Genomic DNA, 17,337 nt, shown 5'->3' on the forward strand with positions numbered 1-17,337 from the left:
TACGGCAAATAAGGGGCAAAGGCTGGGAAAGCAGGGCTGCCCCCACCCCTTGCTCTGCTTGAGTCTCAGTGATTGATGGACAAGAGGATGGAGAATAAGGTTTAAGGAAAGAACTAGGACTTTCCCTCCTCCCCATTAAAAGTGATGGGCCTTTAATTAGTTTCAACTATTTGTCAATGTAGTGAGGACTGATTTCACATCACGCCTCTTGACATTGATGGTCCCCTAAGGAGCTACCCTGAGGCCACTGTAGAACTTAACAACTGAAACATAACCTTGCTTGGTTACTCGATTGGTCATCCAATTTATTTCCACATCAGGCGTCATTCCTTTGCCCATGCAATAATCTACTAATCATTGTTGCTGCTCAAACAGGCCTATCCTTGACCACTTACCTTCCATTAGCTTCATGAAAATAGTAACCCACAGGCCTTCCTTCACTGCTCCATATAAGGCGAGGACTTTGGCATGTGTCACTTCAGTGCATGTCGTCAACTCCTCTGCACGGAAGTGTTCAACTTGCACCTAGAGAGAGGACAGCAAGGCTCGATGGCTCAATCTATATAAGGTTCACACAGCATTAGAAAATAAAACAATGGCTTCCACCATGGGGGTGGGTTGGGCTGTGAACCAAATACTCACCGAGTGCCTAAAAGGAAGGGGGGGGAGCAGGAAGAACTGGTATGGCCAAGAAGCTGGTTGAGAGAGTCAGATTGGCTGAAGTAGGATGAAGGTGACAATGGACCAAAACGGAGGACTTGAAGGAACAGCTGTCAGTGGAGGCATAGAGCTAAAGAAAGGAGAAGCTAAGGTGATAGCAGGGTTCTTACGAACTCTGAAAAAGCCTAGGGAAAGGAAGAGCTGTGAGCAATTGGCAGGGCATGGAAGCTTTCGAAGGACAGGGTGGCAATGCGGGTGGAGGAGCTGGATTTTACATACTGATTTGCGCTAGTCCACCAGACCTCCATTTACAGGGATCCAGTAAATCATGGACTCTCTGAGCCACAAAGATGGTGAGCAGGTAGGAATCTACAAGAAGCCCTGTGGTGCAAGTTATTTTGAGGTGGTATTAGGTTACCATTTTCTTCAACACAGACGTTTAAAATGCAGCCTGTGTATAACTCTTTTTTTTTTTTTTTTACCATGGCTGGGGCCAGGAGTAGAGCTAAAGATAAAGCAGATGATATTTAGTTTGGCCAAGCACAGAGTCTGCTGAAGATAAGGAGGAAAATATGAGTCATTTGCATGCTTGCTGCTGCATGATCATTGAAGTGAGTTTGGATAGGGACATGAAATTACAAGAAGTTGAGGAGAGTTCTGCATAGAGAGGGATATATCTAAGAAGGGGGTGGAGCATAATCCGACTCCAGTCTATGAGAAATGCCTCCAAATATAGACACTCCAGAGAAATACAAATCAGTCATCTGAGCTCCCCAACCTGGCTCCTTATGGCTCCCTGGAGCTCAACAATAGCAGCAATAATCAGTGTGTGAAGATGCATGAAGCAGTGCCAGTGCAGAAGCTGAGCAGCCTTGGGTCTTGACAGTGTGACTGGGAGGTTATCCGAGCACCATGCGCATTGTCTAAAAGGCAGGATACAAATACAGCAGCTAATACCGGTGGTGTTGAGCTACGCTGGTATCACATGAGGCTGTACAATCAAATTGGTGGAAGAATTATCTTGCAATTGCACACACAGACACACATTGCAACACACACTTCTAAGAGAAAAGACAGTTCCAATCACATCAGATTAAAGAATCCTCTGCTACTATTATTTAATACTTCTGTTATTTTAAAAATTGTCTCTGCCACCAGAGGAAAAAATTTAAATTGCCCCACAGGCCATTGTTTTAGCCTTTGTACAAGAGCAATCCTTCCAGCACAGCTTGCTACACCCAACGCCCACGCATGGCAGGAGATTCCACTGTTTAGTGTATCCATGGCAATGCCTTCTGGTTTGACCTTGAGACCAGCCACAAACAAGTTACAGCAAAGCGTCAGAGCAGCAACTGTTCCCGCTCCAGCCCTCAGCAGTGCCAGTGAAAAGGGAAGGCACTTTCAGTTCCTCTTTTCATTTCGCTTTCCCTCACCTCAAAAAGAACTGGGTTCAGAACATTTGCATACCTTTTTGGCTGCACACTGAAAGCCCGTCTGCTTGTCCTCCATTTTGTACACTTCACCAAATGATCCTGTGCCAAGCAAGCCTTGACATTTGGTCCAGTGAATGTCTTCACGATATTCATAATCCATGGCTTTGAGTTTCTGAGGATTAGCGAGAGGACCAATATCATAAAATAAAGAAGAGGAGTTGAGGAAAGAGGGAAGAACTGAGAAAAGCCAGCGAGAGGAATTGTCAGGATAAGAGGGACTTCAGAGCCTGCCTGTTTAACCAAAGTCATTTTATTCAAGAAACCGCCAACATGTTTACAGGTTTCTCTTCTACTACCAGCAAATCTAGAGACATGGTGTGAACACACACACACACACAAAAGGCAATACCTGAAACCACACTTTAGGAACTATGGCTCCAATATACTTTAAGATACCGGCTATCTGGCCATAAGCTTACCCACCATGCACAGCAGAGAGGTTATTGGTTGCTGTGTATTCACACTCAACATGTGGCGTAAAGGTAGAGACTTGGTTAATCTTCTGCCACCATTTTGTTGCACATTGGTTTTATATGTATAAAAATCAATGGGAGGAGTTCCCATTTTAGATAGTTTAGGTAGGATGTTTGAATGCACAGGATCTGCGCTACTGAGAACCAAAGGCCATCTAGTCCAATCTGCTGCCTCTAAAGGCAGGGCTACTGTAGACACGCCCTCCCTTCAAATTAACCTACAAAGTCCAGGGCAAGTGAAGTACAAGCAAACAGAACGAGTGCACTGCAGAACAAGAGCATGACCTCACAAGTTCACCTGCCTTTCAGAAAGCAATACAAGCCTTTCAAAAGGGAAGCAAAGAGCACATCTTCAACTGGAGAAAATAAATTTCTAATGCCCTTTCAACTATGAAAAGGATCGAATTAAAACTTGCAATGACAGATTCCTGTTGTTTAAGCCACCATTACCAGATATCCCCCATGGAAAGATTTCTGAACTTTTCTGGGCAACTGCTTCTACCAGCTCCTTTCCTTTAAAAGGAAAAGTGGGGGAGGGTGCTTTAAAGCAGGAGTTCCCAAACTGCAGTCTGTGGACCACCAGTGGTCCACGAGCTTCATTCAGGTAGTCCACAACATGCCTGTAGATTTGTGGTTGAAGATGGGAGATGCACATCCATCACACTGAATATTCATCTTGATTTTCAGCGCTTCTTATATTGTATTTTAGTGTATTATAATCTGAATTCTGTGCAATTACAATTGCTACAACAAGCAGAAAAATTGTTAAGTGGTCTGCCAAGACCCTCAGCAACTTTCAAGTGGTCCACAGGGAAAAAATGTTTGGGGAATCACTGCTTTAAGGCACATAGCATAACACTGCATAACCAGATCAGAACAAAGGTTCAACAAGTGCAGCATCCTCCTTCTAACAGGCAGATAATTTTAGGAAGCCCACACATAATGCAAGACAGCAATAGCTTCCCCAATTATGTGCCCTCTAACAACTGGTATTCAGGAGTACGTCATGTTGTTTGCACACTAAAAATACATGACTAAAAGCCACAAAGAGACGTATCTTCTGTGAATTCGTCTAATCCTCTTCAAAGCTGTTGCACCTGGTCACCATCTCCACATCATGTAACAATGAGTCCTATAAGTTCATTGTGTGTTCCATGAAGAAACACTTTCTTTTGTCCATCCTGAATCTAGCTACAACCAATTTCACTGGACAGCCCCAAGTTCTAGTGTTATTACTGAGGACAAAAAAGTCCTCTCTTTCTCCACACCGTCCATGTTTTTAAAAACTCCTTTAACTTCCCCGATTTAGTTTTCAAAACTAAAAAGCCCCAAGTGTTTCAATTTCCCCTTGTATGAAACATATTCCACACTGTGGATGGAGCATAGCAAAGCACTGCTTGCTTTTGGTAACAAGTCTTTGTCCACATGATGTTATTTCATCATACAATGTCGATGGGTCTTGCAGGAATATCTCCCCTGAAGCACAGATGGAATGGGGCAACAGGCGACCCACTCACGCACATTCAGGCTTCCTCCCCAGCCCTTTCTGCCTTGCCAACTTCAATTTTTACTGAATTCCCGGGAGCAACAGGTAGTTTTTCAGAGGCTGGTCCCAAAAGGCTCTTTCATCCCCATGTTCAAACCCCTCTTGAATGACCGCTAGAGAAGTTTGAACATGGGGATGAAAGAGCCTTTTGGGACCAGCCTCTGAAAAACTACCTGTTGCTCCCGGGAATTAAGTAAAAATTGAAGTTGGCAAGGCAGAAAGGGCTGGGGAGGAAGCCTGAATGTGCGTGAGTGGGTTGCCTGTCATCCCATTCCATCTGTGCTTCAGGGGAGGTATTGTATATAGTGTGTGAATATTTAGCTACTTTTACCCCTAACATGGAGGGTTATGTCCAGTAAAATCATAGAAAGGCACCCCAAAATTGTATTTCCTCTGGCTTCTAGAGAGCAAATAGTTATTTTCTAATCAGAGTAGTCAGAGGCAGCCTAAGAAAGCCAGGCCCTGCTCTGTTACAGTAACATTAATACATGAATAAAAACAGTTCACGGAATGGAGTACATATATTCTGCTCTTCAAAGCAGAGTCCATACTGCTCAATACTTAATAAAGAAAATCACATTAAAATGACGTTTCAACTATCAAAATATCATGTGCTGCAGCCCTTCCGAAGCTATTTCACTTGAAACTGAAGATGATGGAGTTACATTTGTTTTGCAATGTCCCCTGCATAAGGGAATACTGAAACATGTGATCCCCCACCTGCAGCCTCAAATGGTACATTCCAAAAAGGCTATACTACATAATACTTCTGAACATAGGGTTCGGTTCTGAAATAACTGCTCATTTAAACAAGGCTCCAGATGAGGAGGCAGCTCTGGTTCCCTACTTCCCAGAATGTGGTGTAATTTACACTGAGGAAGGACACAATTCGCATTCCTAGTTTCAGCTTCTGAAGGCTCACCTCTGTAAAGAGCACACCTTCATTTTCATCCATCACCTTTGAACTCGATCCACCTCCTTTCCAAGTCTTGGCCAAACAAACTAGGTTTCTTGGTTCTCCGAGGATTACACTTCCCTTCAAGGCATCCACCAGAAATTCCTCCATAGAAAGCTTGTCTGAGATGGTTTCTGCAGGTTGATGATGACATTTAGAGAAACTGTGCTCCAGGGTCAAGCCTGAAAGGTGGCACTTGCTATCCACACATGAAAGGTCATCAAAGAGATATGTCCTCTGTGGGCTGTGTTTCAAGGCAGGAAGCAGGTCATCGTAGTCGCAGAAATAAGAAGGAAACTTGCCAAAAGGGAAGGGGTGTGGGGTCTCTGACTGACGGACAAAGTTGCCTTGCGTGTGAGACTTCCAGACATGGCTCAGGCACTGAGCAGGGCTGATCAGCTTGTGTAATTCTAGCTTGCCTTGACTCTTCAACAAATGCAACTTGCTGGCAGGTAGGACTTGCCTGGGTTTCTCTAAGGAATTGAGATCACAGCCCAAATCCTTGCATGACTCAGAATGCCATGAAGCACTACTGAAGAGGGGGCCCAAGTAGGAGTCATCCTCCTGGGAGAAAAGGCAAAGGGTTAACTGAGCAGGACATTCTCTCTCAACAGACCTTTTCCCAAAACACAAGCCCCATTGACAGCCCTGGAAAAATGATTTCAAGTGTTCAGGAACCAGCACTTGCACTGAGCTGAAAATGTATTTCAAAATTCCCAGGTGCTAGATTCCAACTTTTAGAAGAAGTCAGCAAACCAGGTTTCTGGGATTTTTCTAATTCTGACCAGAATGGAATTTATTCACAAGAAAGCATGTTTGAGGTTGCTTACTTATACAATAAACATACATGAAAGTTGATGAAACAGTAAGAGACCTAAAAAAAAAAGTCATCTGCACATATTGTGTATCTCACTCCCACAATTTCTGGCTGGCCTTGCTAGCCAAGCCAAAGATTGGGGTCTCCATGTTCCTGCCCCTCCTTTCCCCCCACTGGTCAACTCCCCTGGAATGCCACCAATGAGCAGCAATGGGCAAGAAAATCTTCCTGCAGGGAATGTGCCAACTCAGGAGAAACTAGAAGTGGGCCAGGGAAGCCCCATACTACTCTTTAATGCTCTGGAGTGACAAAGAGAGGCAGGGGCCTTGCTGGTTTAGGCATGCATGGCCAAGGCTATGTACCTGCCAAACAACCCCCAGCTCCACATCCTAAACTTGGAAACAACTTTAAAATTGGAAGGAAGGTTAGTTGCTCATCATGCATGTCAGTGGGCCGCAGTACACTCACCATGGTGAGCCTGCTTTTACTTCTGACCTCCTGTTTAATTGTGGGAAGGGTTAAAAACGTTTATCTAGGGTCAGATTAAGATTGGCAAGGAATCCAGGGCAGTCAGACTTGTGAGTGCCTTTACTTGTGAGTGTCCTTTCACCTCTTGAATTGTAGACATACAGGCAACCAAGATCCCCAAACCACAGTTCAGGTGCTCCTGCCTTCATACATCTTCGGTCAAGCCTTCCGCAGAACAGCATAGAAGTGAGGCAGGACTGGACACCATCAGGAGTCCAGCAGGAGCAGCCCACACATTACTCATATTTTGTCTGCAGCCACAGGGTTAAAGACTCAGCTTTACATTTTAAAAGAAAGTGACTTTTGGAGCCTGAGCAGTTGTCTGTTTTTCCCATTGTTAATCCCACATGCAACTGTCTCAAGATGCAGGTGCTGTTGAAGTTGAAACTCCATTGTGGGATTCTTTAGCACTGTGTACCTGGGTATGATTTGAGGCAATATAGAAAATGCCTTACCTGCACCGGGACTGGCATACAACTCTCCTGCTCTGGTGTTCTTGGCTTCTGGGGTGAGGAGACCAATTCCTTTGGTGTCACAAGGTGGGATCTTTTCTTTCGCCGTTTTTTCCGGGATTTGCCACGGTGCATGGCTTTCCTGCAGGCTGGGGCCATTTTCCCCTCGGTTGCATGAGCCACATTGTTGGGGATTTGATCAAGGCTACAAGACCGGCTACCACAGAGAAGGATATTGCAAAGGTATTTTAGTTTAACAACAACAACAACGGAGCATGGCATTCTCTAGCTAAATTAAAACCAAAGAGGTATAAAATGAGAAGGTATAAGAAACTCTAGATCGTACCAACAAAGATGCTTCTTGACCACAAAACGGAATTCCATGGTTTTTTACAATGCCTAGCACAATATTAGATACAGTAGAAAAATAAATTTGTGGGAAACACTAATTTTAATGAGGTGTATTAAGTCCCTTTTTTAAAATACGTATTTTGCAAGTTCAAAGAAAAGTACAAAATACATATGTATCATTTTGAAATCGTACATAGGTGCACACAGGTCAGTAATGGTGGACACAATTGTTTTACAGGGTAACTTATCTCCCATTATTTCAATCTTCAAGAAATGTCCAGCAAACTTCTAACCTGACTTGAGCCTGGTTTATACATCACACCAATTAAAACTATGGTGTAGCATGAATATGCAGGCTCCCAAGGAGGAGTTCATTACCACTTTGCTCTTCCTCAGTGATTGTGCTGCTGCGCTGGGCTGAGCGAAGCCATGGCTTAGCGTAGTGTGTCATCTGAGAACTAACCTTAGTTGCAGTTTGTGGTTAGTCTGGAGAGAGCTAAACCATGGGGCCGGGTTCAAATGACACACTAAACCAAGCTATGGCTTAGCTCAGCACAGCGCAGCAGGCAAAACAAGCACAAGGAATAAAGCAGCCGTAATCTTCTCCCCTCAAGTCCACATATTCATGCCAAGCCATTGATTGGCTTAGCATGACATGCAAAGCAGGCCTTAAAGTAATACATGTTCAATACAATAAATACTAATTCATTATGAATATTAGGGATTCATAACACCTGCATATGGCACCCTATTCCAGGATACAGGGTTAAGCTAGTATACCTAGAATCAAGGTTTACTTCCCCCCCTGCACAACTGAAATTTGTGATCTGTTCTGCACACTGTTTTATAGAGGAGACCTCCTTACCTGTATCGCTTGGTGTCAGCAAGAAAAGACCTCTCAGAATAGGTGGGGCTGAACTCCTGGCTAATCTCACCTGGGAAAAGCAAACAAGGCCAATATAAGCTAGAATGAGGCAGGAAACACCACAGTCAAACTCTTTTACAGAAATCAGCTTTGCTATAGCAAAAAGTGATGTCAAAAGTTAACTGGTAAAAGAGCCAAGAGACCATAAAGAGGGACTATGAGTATTCTGTGGGGAGGGGCAGGGTGAGAATCACAATTCTGCATTAAAAATCTGGAAACTGGAATCCAAAGAACTGCATAGTTAGTTTAAAACGTCCAAAGGAACTTTCTCTGGACTTGAGTTTCTTGGGGAAGACACATACACACACTGCTACATTGCAAGCTGATTCAAAATCTGGAGGAATTTTCAGGAGCAATTTACAGTGTGGCATAGGGGTGTGCCACTCAATGGAAGAAAGGTTGGGCATACCTAAAGTAGCTCTGTTTTAACTCTTCAAATTCTGTTGCATCTCATGGGACATGTCTACTGAACTAGAGTAACCATCAGAGTTTCCCACCAATTGGACTGATGGGATTACAGGTCTGCCAAAGGGCTTCAACATGGAATGGAAGTTTGACCCCACCCACAATCAGATTTCAGCCCTCCCCCAGTGTTGCCATTCCCCACTTACATTCTGCCTGGGCAATGATGGAGATTGAGGCTAAGCTCCCTTCTCCTCTGTCTTCCTTGGCAGTTCCTTTAGCAATCACATCACTCAGAATCTTCCACGGTCCCTGGAACACATTTTTGTCTGGATCCTCTACTTTGCAAACACTGCTTTTTTTCTCAGAGACTACCTCCTGTGTCCCTTTGTCTGTAGGAAGCTCCTTTGAGTGTCCCAGGGTAGGGACAGTAGTGTCTTGGCAAGCAAGTTCCATCACGGCCATCTCCTTATTTCAGTAAAGAACTGGAAGATAAATCCCGCGAAAAGAACCATTAGAATAGATGCCCTCTCTCAAGATCCTCCCAGATGTATGGGGGTTAAGTGCAGGACAATAAGAGTGGATTTTGTGAGCCCTCATGGTAGCCAAGAAAATTATACTTTGAGCCTGGAAGAATAAATATCCACAGTCTATTACACAATGGATTGCATACTGGAACATATTTCACACAGACGTTGATTTCGAGTGAATACATCAGGAGGGCTTATATTAATTTATATGCTTAATTCAGGATGTATGTAGTGATGTTTATTGCATTTATAATGTAAACTGATGGTGGCTTCTTGTTGGTATTAGTAATATTTATATATTATTTCTTTTTCTTTATTTTTATTTTTTGTAGCTTTTAATATTTTTATTTATTTCATTATTTTTTCTTCTTTTCCCCTCTCTTTTCATCGTTAAATTTGCAAATAATAATAATAAAAACAGAAAAGATCCTGCCAGACAAGAAACTCAAAGGGCTTGTGTTCACAAACATCTCAGGTTAAATACAGGCATTGTTTCTCCTGTATTATTTAGAATAGTCTTTCCAGGGAAAGAAACAAAATCTTACAAGCCTAGAAAATGTAGGTCACATGCTTTAAACAGTACTTTGTCCCAGTACAACCGGGCTGAGGAAGCTTTGGCCTGGGAGCCAAATGTGAACCTCCAGGCTTCTCTATCTGGCCTCAGAACTGTCTGCAAACCATCCCTCCTCCCCTGGCCACACCCCATAGTGGCCCTGCACCACATCTTCCTCAAGTGCAGCAATTCCCAACGTGAGCGGTAGCGCCCCCCTGGGGGGTGTTACAACCTTTCAGGGGGGCGTTGGTGTGACTACAAACTTTAAGGGGCGTTTGGGTTCATTAGGGGGGCATTGACATTTGGCGGTCTGATGCGACAGTTGAAGCATTTAAGTTTAATTTTATTTAATACACAAATCATTAATTTTTAAATTGTTTTGTCCCCAGTTAGAATGTATTTAATAGTCTCAATTCATGGAAATAACACTATAAATAGTGTGTGCTCTTTAGTAAAGAAATTCTGAATAGCGGCCAGTGTCATATGGGGATATTAGCCACACCCCGGCACTAGGTAATGTTCCGATGCTGTCTTGAGGGATGTTAGAACCAATCACGAGAGAGTGTTTGAAAAGCTGGGTGTATTGGTGGAGGGCGCATTCTTCCAATGGATGAGTGCCGTGTGCAAACGGGTGATGCAGACTGTCAGTTATTCACTGGTTTTCTTCAGGAATGGGACACACTCGCTACCCATTGTTTCTGTGATGTTTAAATGAACTTCTTTAATGAAACAATGCCGGTAAACTGAATGAGTTTGTTGTTAAGTAACACAGTGAATTCTATTGGTTCATACTGTGTGGACTTAATTAGTTCTTTATATTGCCTTTCCATCTTCTTATCTCGTTGAACAAGGATTTAGTGCAGTGAATCACATACTAGTGAAGAATCGAAACCGTTTGGATATTGTTAGTCGTGGTGACTTAAGACTATTACTATCCAAGTATATTGTGAAGTTAGCCAAAACTCATCAAGCTCAAGGATCACACTAGTATTTTATAATAAATCTCATTTTATTTACTTTTCTATAACTATGTATGTATATTAATAAATCATACTAAGAATTCAATGTATAATCTAAGTGCAATAAAAAGGCATGATAAAAACGATCAGTAATAATTGAAAATACCTTTCATGCATTACTCATATTTTAAGGGAAGAATAGAAAGCATTGGCATATACTTAATCTGAGGGGGGCATTGAGCACAAAAAGATTTTGCAAAGGGGCGTTGGGTCAAAAAAGGTTGCGTAACGCTGCTCAAGTGCTTTTGCCAAGCTGAAGCGTGTCCTTGAAGTGTGATAATGCCCCTTGCTTGCCTGAATGGAGAGATGTGGTAGTACACAAACCTCTGACCTTTACATAGCAGAATGTAGCTTATTGTACAAAGGTAAGAGTCAAATTTGTTGCTCCACCCACTTTTCTCCTCTGGCCCCATCACCACTGGCATGAGGCTCTCCGGAGGTTGTCCATGAGGGAACGTGGCCATTGGGTCAAAAAAGATTCCCTACCCTTGAAATAAAAGATAGCATTTTACTTGACCTGTATTTCTTGTACTGTGGAAACAAGTCAGTTACTACCATCTTTGATCAAATGAGCCACAATATATTTGTGTAAACACACTCAAGCTGGTTGCGTGCAAAATTGTTCACTCTTGGATCAAGCAAAAGGCAGTGCTTGTAGATCACATGCTATTACAATTTTCAGTAATTTGTTCTGTCATTGCCTCCCAATATTGAAGGCTATTCTCTTTTACTAGATATTATAAAATAAGATTTCTTTACAAAAAAACCCCCGCTGTCCTTTAGCAGTGGGCAAGACATAACCAATACTCAGACTAACACAATATAGTCCAGGATCCAGAAACAAAAGGTCAATATGATATTTATATCCAGAACAGGAAGTAATCACTTAGCATTTGCAAAACCCAGAACTTGAAAAACAGTTGGCTGTTTGGAAGTCTCAGACTTCTCCCAACATTTTCTACAAAATGTTGCTCACATATTTATATATCATAGAATCATAAAATAGTAGAGTTGGAAGGGGTCTATAAGGCCATCTAGTCCACCCTCCTGTTCAATGCAAGTATCCAACTTAAAGCATACCCAACAGATGGCTGTCCAGTTTTTAATTGGTGTTTTAAATCCCTGCCTCACCCCAGGAAGAAGTGACTAATATGCATTCTGATTGGCTATTGGTAAAACTCCAAGTGAGCTCTGCAACAAAATGTTGCAATGTATCCCCAGCCCATAATTTATTTAAAATTGTATCCCCTGCTTTTCAAGGAACTTCCTCCCGAAGCAGGTTACAGTGTCCAAAAAAACGAAGTCCATCTGACAATCAAATATAAAGATACAAAATACAATGCACTTAACCAACATAAAAAGATCCACAAAACCCAGAGAACTTTCCAGGTAAAAAAAAGAGTGCTCCTGTTCAGGGCTCCAGCCAATCTGGAACAAGAACTTTGTAGTCCTGTTCAAGCTTCACGTGGGGAGGATGAGTTTGAACATAAGAAGAGCCCTACTGGATCAGGCGAAAGACCTCTCTAGTCCAGCATCCTATTCTCACAGTGCCCAAACAGGTGCCTATGGGGAATCCTGCAAGCAGGACCTGAGTATAATAACCTTCTCCCTACTTACGATTCCCAGGAACCGCTATTCAGAACCTAACTGCCTCCACAGTGGAGGAATGGGGGCAGGGTGGGGAGGGGTGGGCGGGGGAGGATACCTTTTAAAATTCCCTCTCCCTCTTACCCTGTTGGCTATATACTGTGTCAGAGCTGTTCCAGCTCCAAACTTGAGATTCTACACAACTAGACAGCAGAGTGTTTTGGAGAGTGAGAACAGGGAAAATGTCTGTCCACGAGGAGTGCTCAGGAAGAGAGCCTCCCCTCTTTCTTCCCACCCCTACCCCCGCTCCCCTGCTGTGCTATATCGCACTAGACTAGAAGGCTCAGGTTTGGGGCTGGCTGCCAAGTCCTGGCAGTGAGCACTTTGTTGCTATATGGTGTGGGGGGGGCGGGGGGGAGAAGACTCTGGGGAGTAAGAGAGGGAAAAGGTATTCAGAAAAGGAAAAATGTTCTCACGTAGCACACGGTTTTAATCTCAAACACCTTCTTCCTCTCAATTGTCCCTTACAGGACATTCATTGTGAACTTTCTAGGGACTTGAGCAGGCCATGTCAACTCTCCCAATCCATCCCACCAATCCATGTAGGCATGGGCTCCTTTTGGGAGGAAGGGCGGGATATAAATTTAATAATAAATTAATTAAATGTTCCATTTTCTCAAACGACACCCTAATATTCCATGTCTCAACTGCCCTTCCATTTCCCTCCCATTTCCCCCCAATTCAAATGACACTCTAACATTCGGTGTTTCAACTGTTCTCAACTACAGACTAAACGGAAAGGCTCGCAGTCTGCAAAACGACTGATGCCTTTAGACTCTTTTCCCCCACTTGCAGTGCAGACAGAAGAGCTGCCCATAGAAAGCAATGGAGAAATCAATCATTTTAACGCAGCCATGACTGAGCATCGATGGTTGGTCCACCCCCTCTCCCCACAGAGAAAAGGTTGCAGCAATGACAGGTGTTTTGGGGTCATTTTGCTTCCAAACTAATAAGCACTCAACCACCTGAATTCACTAGCAGAGGGAACAAAAGAGGCCTGCCACCAAATATTGCAGAGCTTTTTGAGTTACGTCTGCAGTAGATATTTTAGTATCAAGACGAAAGAAGGGTCAGCACTGAAGTCCTGCGTTGTCATTACAGGAAACTGCTTCCCTTCTTAAGACTAGTGACCAACCTTTTTGACAAACTACACTTTGTTAAACATTTATTTTATTAGGCATTTTTATATTCCCTATTTTGCAGCCATAAAACATATCCAGCTCTGGGCTTCTGACTAAGCAAGAAATCCCCATTAGACTTATATTCAGTAGAGTAGTGGCAAATTCAGAAGTGCAGGGTCCCATCATGATAGTCACAGCCATGCCCCCTTCTAAGATTATACAACCTTCTAAAATTATAGAATAATCTAGCCAGGCTTGAATACTGCTTTCTGCTTCTCTGTCACTACCACAATTTGATTATCCTTTCTCACTGTCAAAGATATTGCTTGATGAATTCGTGTCTGCACATTTCTTTCCTCCTGCTACCAAACTGATTGATGATGTAGAAGGGATACTGTCATCAGGATTCACTGCATCTGCAATTATAGAATTCTCAGTCTCCACAACCTGGCTTGGCTTTTTGAAGTAAGAACTAATAAAGGCTTGCTTGCAGTGGACTCTCATTGGGACTCTTCTCAGTGGTTAACTCCCTCCCCTTTCATGCTGATTGGCTCACAGTACGCTGGAGACATAGGGAACCTGCTGGGACCTGGCTCCCAAAAAGGTAAGGGGTCTAAGACCCCCAGGGACCCTGGATGACTACACCTCTTCTTATATTACAAGGAAAGGAAGTGTGGGGTTGCATTGTGCTCTTAGCCACAACTGCAGCCAAGTCTGCCAAATCTGGCATTCAGCCTCTGACAGCCTTGAAAGCAGAGAATCCTTTTCCTGTTTTTGCAAGGCTCTTGCAAGGCTGGGCACCAGCCAGGGAGCTTTTTCTGCCTCTCCTTTGAGCTCCATGTTAGCAAAGGACACTTCCTTGCACTTACTAGGAGCCAGGAGCAGCATGGAGATATCTCTGGACTTTGCATCCAACTCAAGCAAGGCATGCAAGATAGGGTCTCCCATCTATAGCTCACATGCCTTGTCCAGGCTGGGCACCATTGAGGGGTATTTCCAAGGGTTTCTTCCAAGCCAAAAGGAGCACAGGGAAATCTCCAGACAGGCAGAGGTCTTATGGGCTGGTTTGGAAGGGTGTGGCAAAGGCTCAATTAGCGACTGCACACACACTTTCTCCCTGCTCCTTCCTCTTTCCCCCTTACTGTCATGTGACCACACACACATATGTGCAGCCTTTTCTCTGTTTTTAGGAGTTTTGCCTCTTTCGGCATATGTGTGTGTTATATACTTCTGCAAACCCCAAGGTTCTCCCCAGGCATGCAGGCACTTGAATTTTTTCAGGGGCCCCAATTTGGCTACAAAGTTGTTGTTGGTGGTGTGCTTAGCTTAATATTGGAAAGAACAATGGTGTTCCCCTGATTTGACCCTTGCCGCTATGAGTAACACTCAGCAGGAAGCCATTCCAGAACATTATTGTCCTCTGGGCACCATGCCCTTGCTTGAACCTCATCATACTGCAGTTTGAAAAGGGCCGGGGGGGGGGGAATCTGCAGAATTGTATTCTGGGGACAGGGCGTGATCCATAAAAGCAAGCACTGCAGCACATTGGCTGGAGCTGAGCAGGTCAGTGATGGGGACAGTGATTGGCCAGGAACCACCTGGGACCCATATCACACACACACACCATTGTGGAAAGGTAGGATATACACACACATATTATAAAACCAGAGAGGCAGTGTGGTGTAGTGGTTAAGGTGCTGGACTATGACCTGGGAGACCAGGGTTCGAATCCCCACACAGCCATGAAGCTCACTGGGTGACCTTGGGCCAGTCACTGCCTCTCAGCTTCAGAGGAAGGCAATGGTAAAACCACCTCTGAATACTGCTTACCATGAAAACCCTATTCATAGGGTCGCCATAAGTCGGAATCGACTTGAAGGCAGTCCATTTCCATTTTTTCATTATAAAACCAAACAAAAATCAAATGCTATGTTGGCTTATAACACCTAGTTAACTTACGCGTGGTCTCAGAGTGTAACTACGGTTGCAACTTTCATTTATTTATTTACTAATTAAAACCATTTTTACCCTGCCTTTTTTATTTTTAAAACAGGTGTCCAAGGCAATTCTGAATAAATTAAAACAATAATAATGATACTTAAAAAAAAACACAGCTGATTAAAAAGAAATTTACATTAAAATGCCAGAACAAAGAGTGTAACAAGCCGGAAAAAAATAAAATGCTTGCTAGAAAAGAAAAAAGAAGGCATTTTCACACCAGGATGGAAGCCATTAGAAAAGGTGCAAGATGCCGGCTAGGCACTTTCTTACCTGTGGCCACCACCCTTCACCTTACTGTACTTATTGGCCCAAAGTCACAGCTCACCTTGATCTTTCTGGCTTTCAGCTTCCAAAGCACTACTCCCACTCTGACCCAGGGCCTGCTTCTGCATGCTCCTGCTGCAAGCCCTGTTCCTGTAAAGAACGCCCACATCCCAGTTCCCGACACAAACAATGCTCTCAGGGCAGGGTCTCTTCCCATCTTCTAGTTGCAAAACAATCAGGTATGAATTGGGAGTCAACTCAGGCTTTTCTAACCGCTGCAGAAGCAATAACACCTCAGATATTTTCAAGCATGCCTTGTGCAAGCATTCTCTTTTCAAAATCCAGAAGGGAAAATAGTGAAGTTCTCACAAGCAATCACTTCAGTTTAGTAAGGCCACATATCTCATCTTCCTGAAAGAACAAGAAGCAAAAGTGCTCTTTCTTTAAATATATTTAACTGCTCTTTCTGAACCCATTTGGGGAAATATCACCAACAACAGGGTGCTGTTCTTGGGGTGCGCCTCTCCATTACAGGGAACAAAGACTACTTCCTCTATGTGGGATTCTTTTTACACAAAATCAAAATTCAATATTTGTTGTCCTGATTTAACCATTCCCTACCTACACAAGGAATTCCAAGGTGACTGAGCCACACATTTCCTTGTTTTTGTGTGTGGGAGCAACTATAGAGATACTTATGGCCCTTTAAAAATGCTACAGGACATATGGTGGCACTCCAGAGGTAGATAACCTGTTGGGGCAGCAGTGGATGGAGCCAGAGCCGATGAAGCAAAAACTAGAGACAAAAGTGTTCTGGATTCACACATCCACAATTAAATATCAAGGAGAAATTAGTTTCACATTTTAATGCAAACCTCACACTTCCTGAAACAAAGCACTAACCAAAACGCAGTGATTCTTCACAATTTTGCAATGCAGTTCTGCAATCCAAAAATGCACACAAAAATGTGTGTATTAGGCGAACATGTGCATGTATGCTGTGAAAACAACATACACAAGCCATTATATTAGGGAAACTGCTTGCAGAAGTGTAAACATTTGGAAAAATGCATACTAAAGTGCTGACATATTTTCATGAGGACTTAAAAAAACAAACTGATGTGCAAATGGGAAGAATTGACCCTAAAACTGGAAAAATGAAAAACAGAGTGAAACCAAATTTGAAAAATTTGTCAATTATTCCTAACTGAAATAAATACCGCCCTGTTTCAATTTTTACCATGGGTGCCTCAAATTAGAACTGCCAATCCTATGTAGGACTACTCAGAAGTAAGCACCACTGGGTTTGACGGGGTTGTTCTCAAGTATCTATACAGAGGATTATTTTAGCACATCAGACCAACAGAGCTACTGTTCTGAGAAGTAAGTGAAAAGCAATTCCTTTCTAACTATACACACATGTCAGAAATATACCAATAAGTTCTCAGGCAGCTGCGGGTGGGGATCTATTTCCCCAAGCCATACAACCAGCAAGAAGGGACAGGGGAGTCCATCATTTAATTTTTATCAAATAAAATACTGCCTCTTCTAGTTCTAAAACTACACAGAAAGAAGGGACACTTTTAAAAGTTGGGAAAAT

General features: G+C 43.1%; 1 protein-coding gene across 3 annotated transcripts in view; it reads right to left on the reverse strand.

Moving 5' to 3' along the window:
• MAP3K14 (mitogen-activated protein kinase kinase kinase 14) overlaps positions 1–17,337 on the reverse strand; it is a 49,213-nt gene that overhangs the window by 21,222 nt on the left and 10,654 nt on the right. For all 3 annotated transcript variants that reach the window (XM_061592189.1, XM_061592190.1, XM_061592191.1), the window contains exons 2-7: positions 8,812–9,087; positions 8,141–8,210; positions 6,928–7,141; positions 5,095–5,691; positions 2,128–2,265; positions 396–525 (exon numbers count right to left, since the gene is read on the reverse strand). In XM_061592189.1, coding sequence (XP_061448173.1) covers positions 396–525; positions 2,128–2,265; positions 5,095–5,691; positions 6,928–7,141; positions 8,141–8,210; positions 8,812–9,067 — 1,405 coding nt within the window. In that variant the 5' untranslated portion in view covers positions 9,068–9,087. The remainder of the gene's footprint in view (positions 1–395; positions 526–2,127; positions 2,266–5,094; positions 5,692–6,927; positions 7,142–8,140; positions 8,211–8,811; positions 9,088–17,337) is intronic.

Source organism: Rhineura floridana, chromosome 11, assembly GCF_030035675.1.
Source record: "Rhineura floridana isolate rRhiFlo1 chromosome 11, rRhiFlo1.hap2, whole genome shotgun sequence".
Taxonomy (NCBI): domain Eukaryota; kingdom Metazoa; phylum Chordata; class Lepidosauria; order Squamata; family Rhineuridae; genus Rhineura; species Rhineura floridana.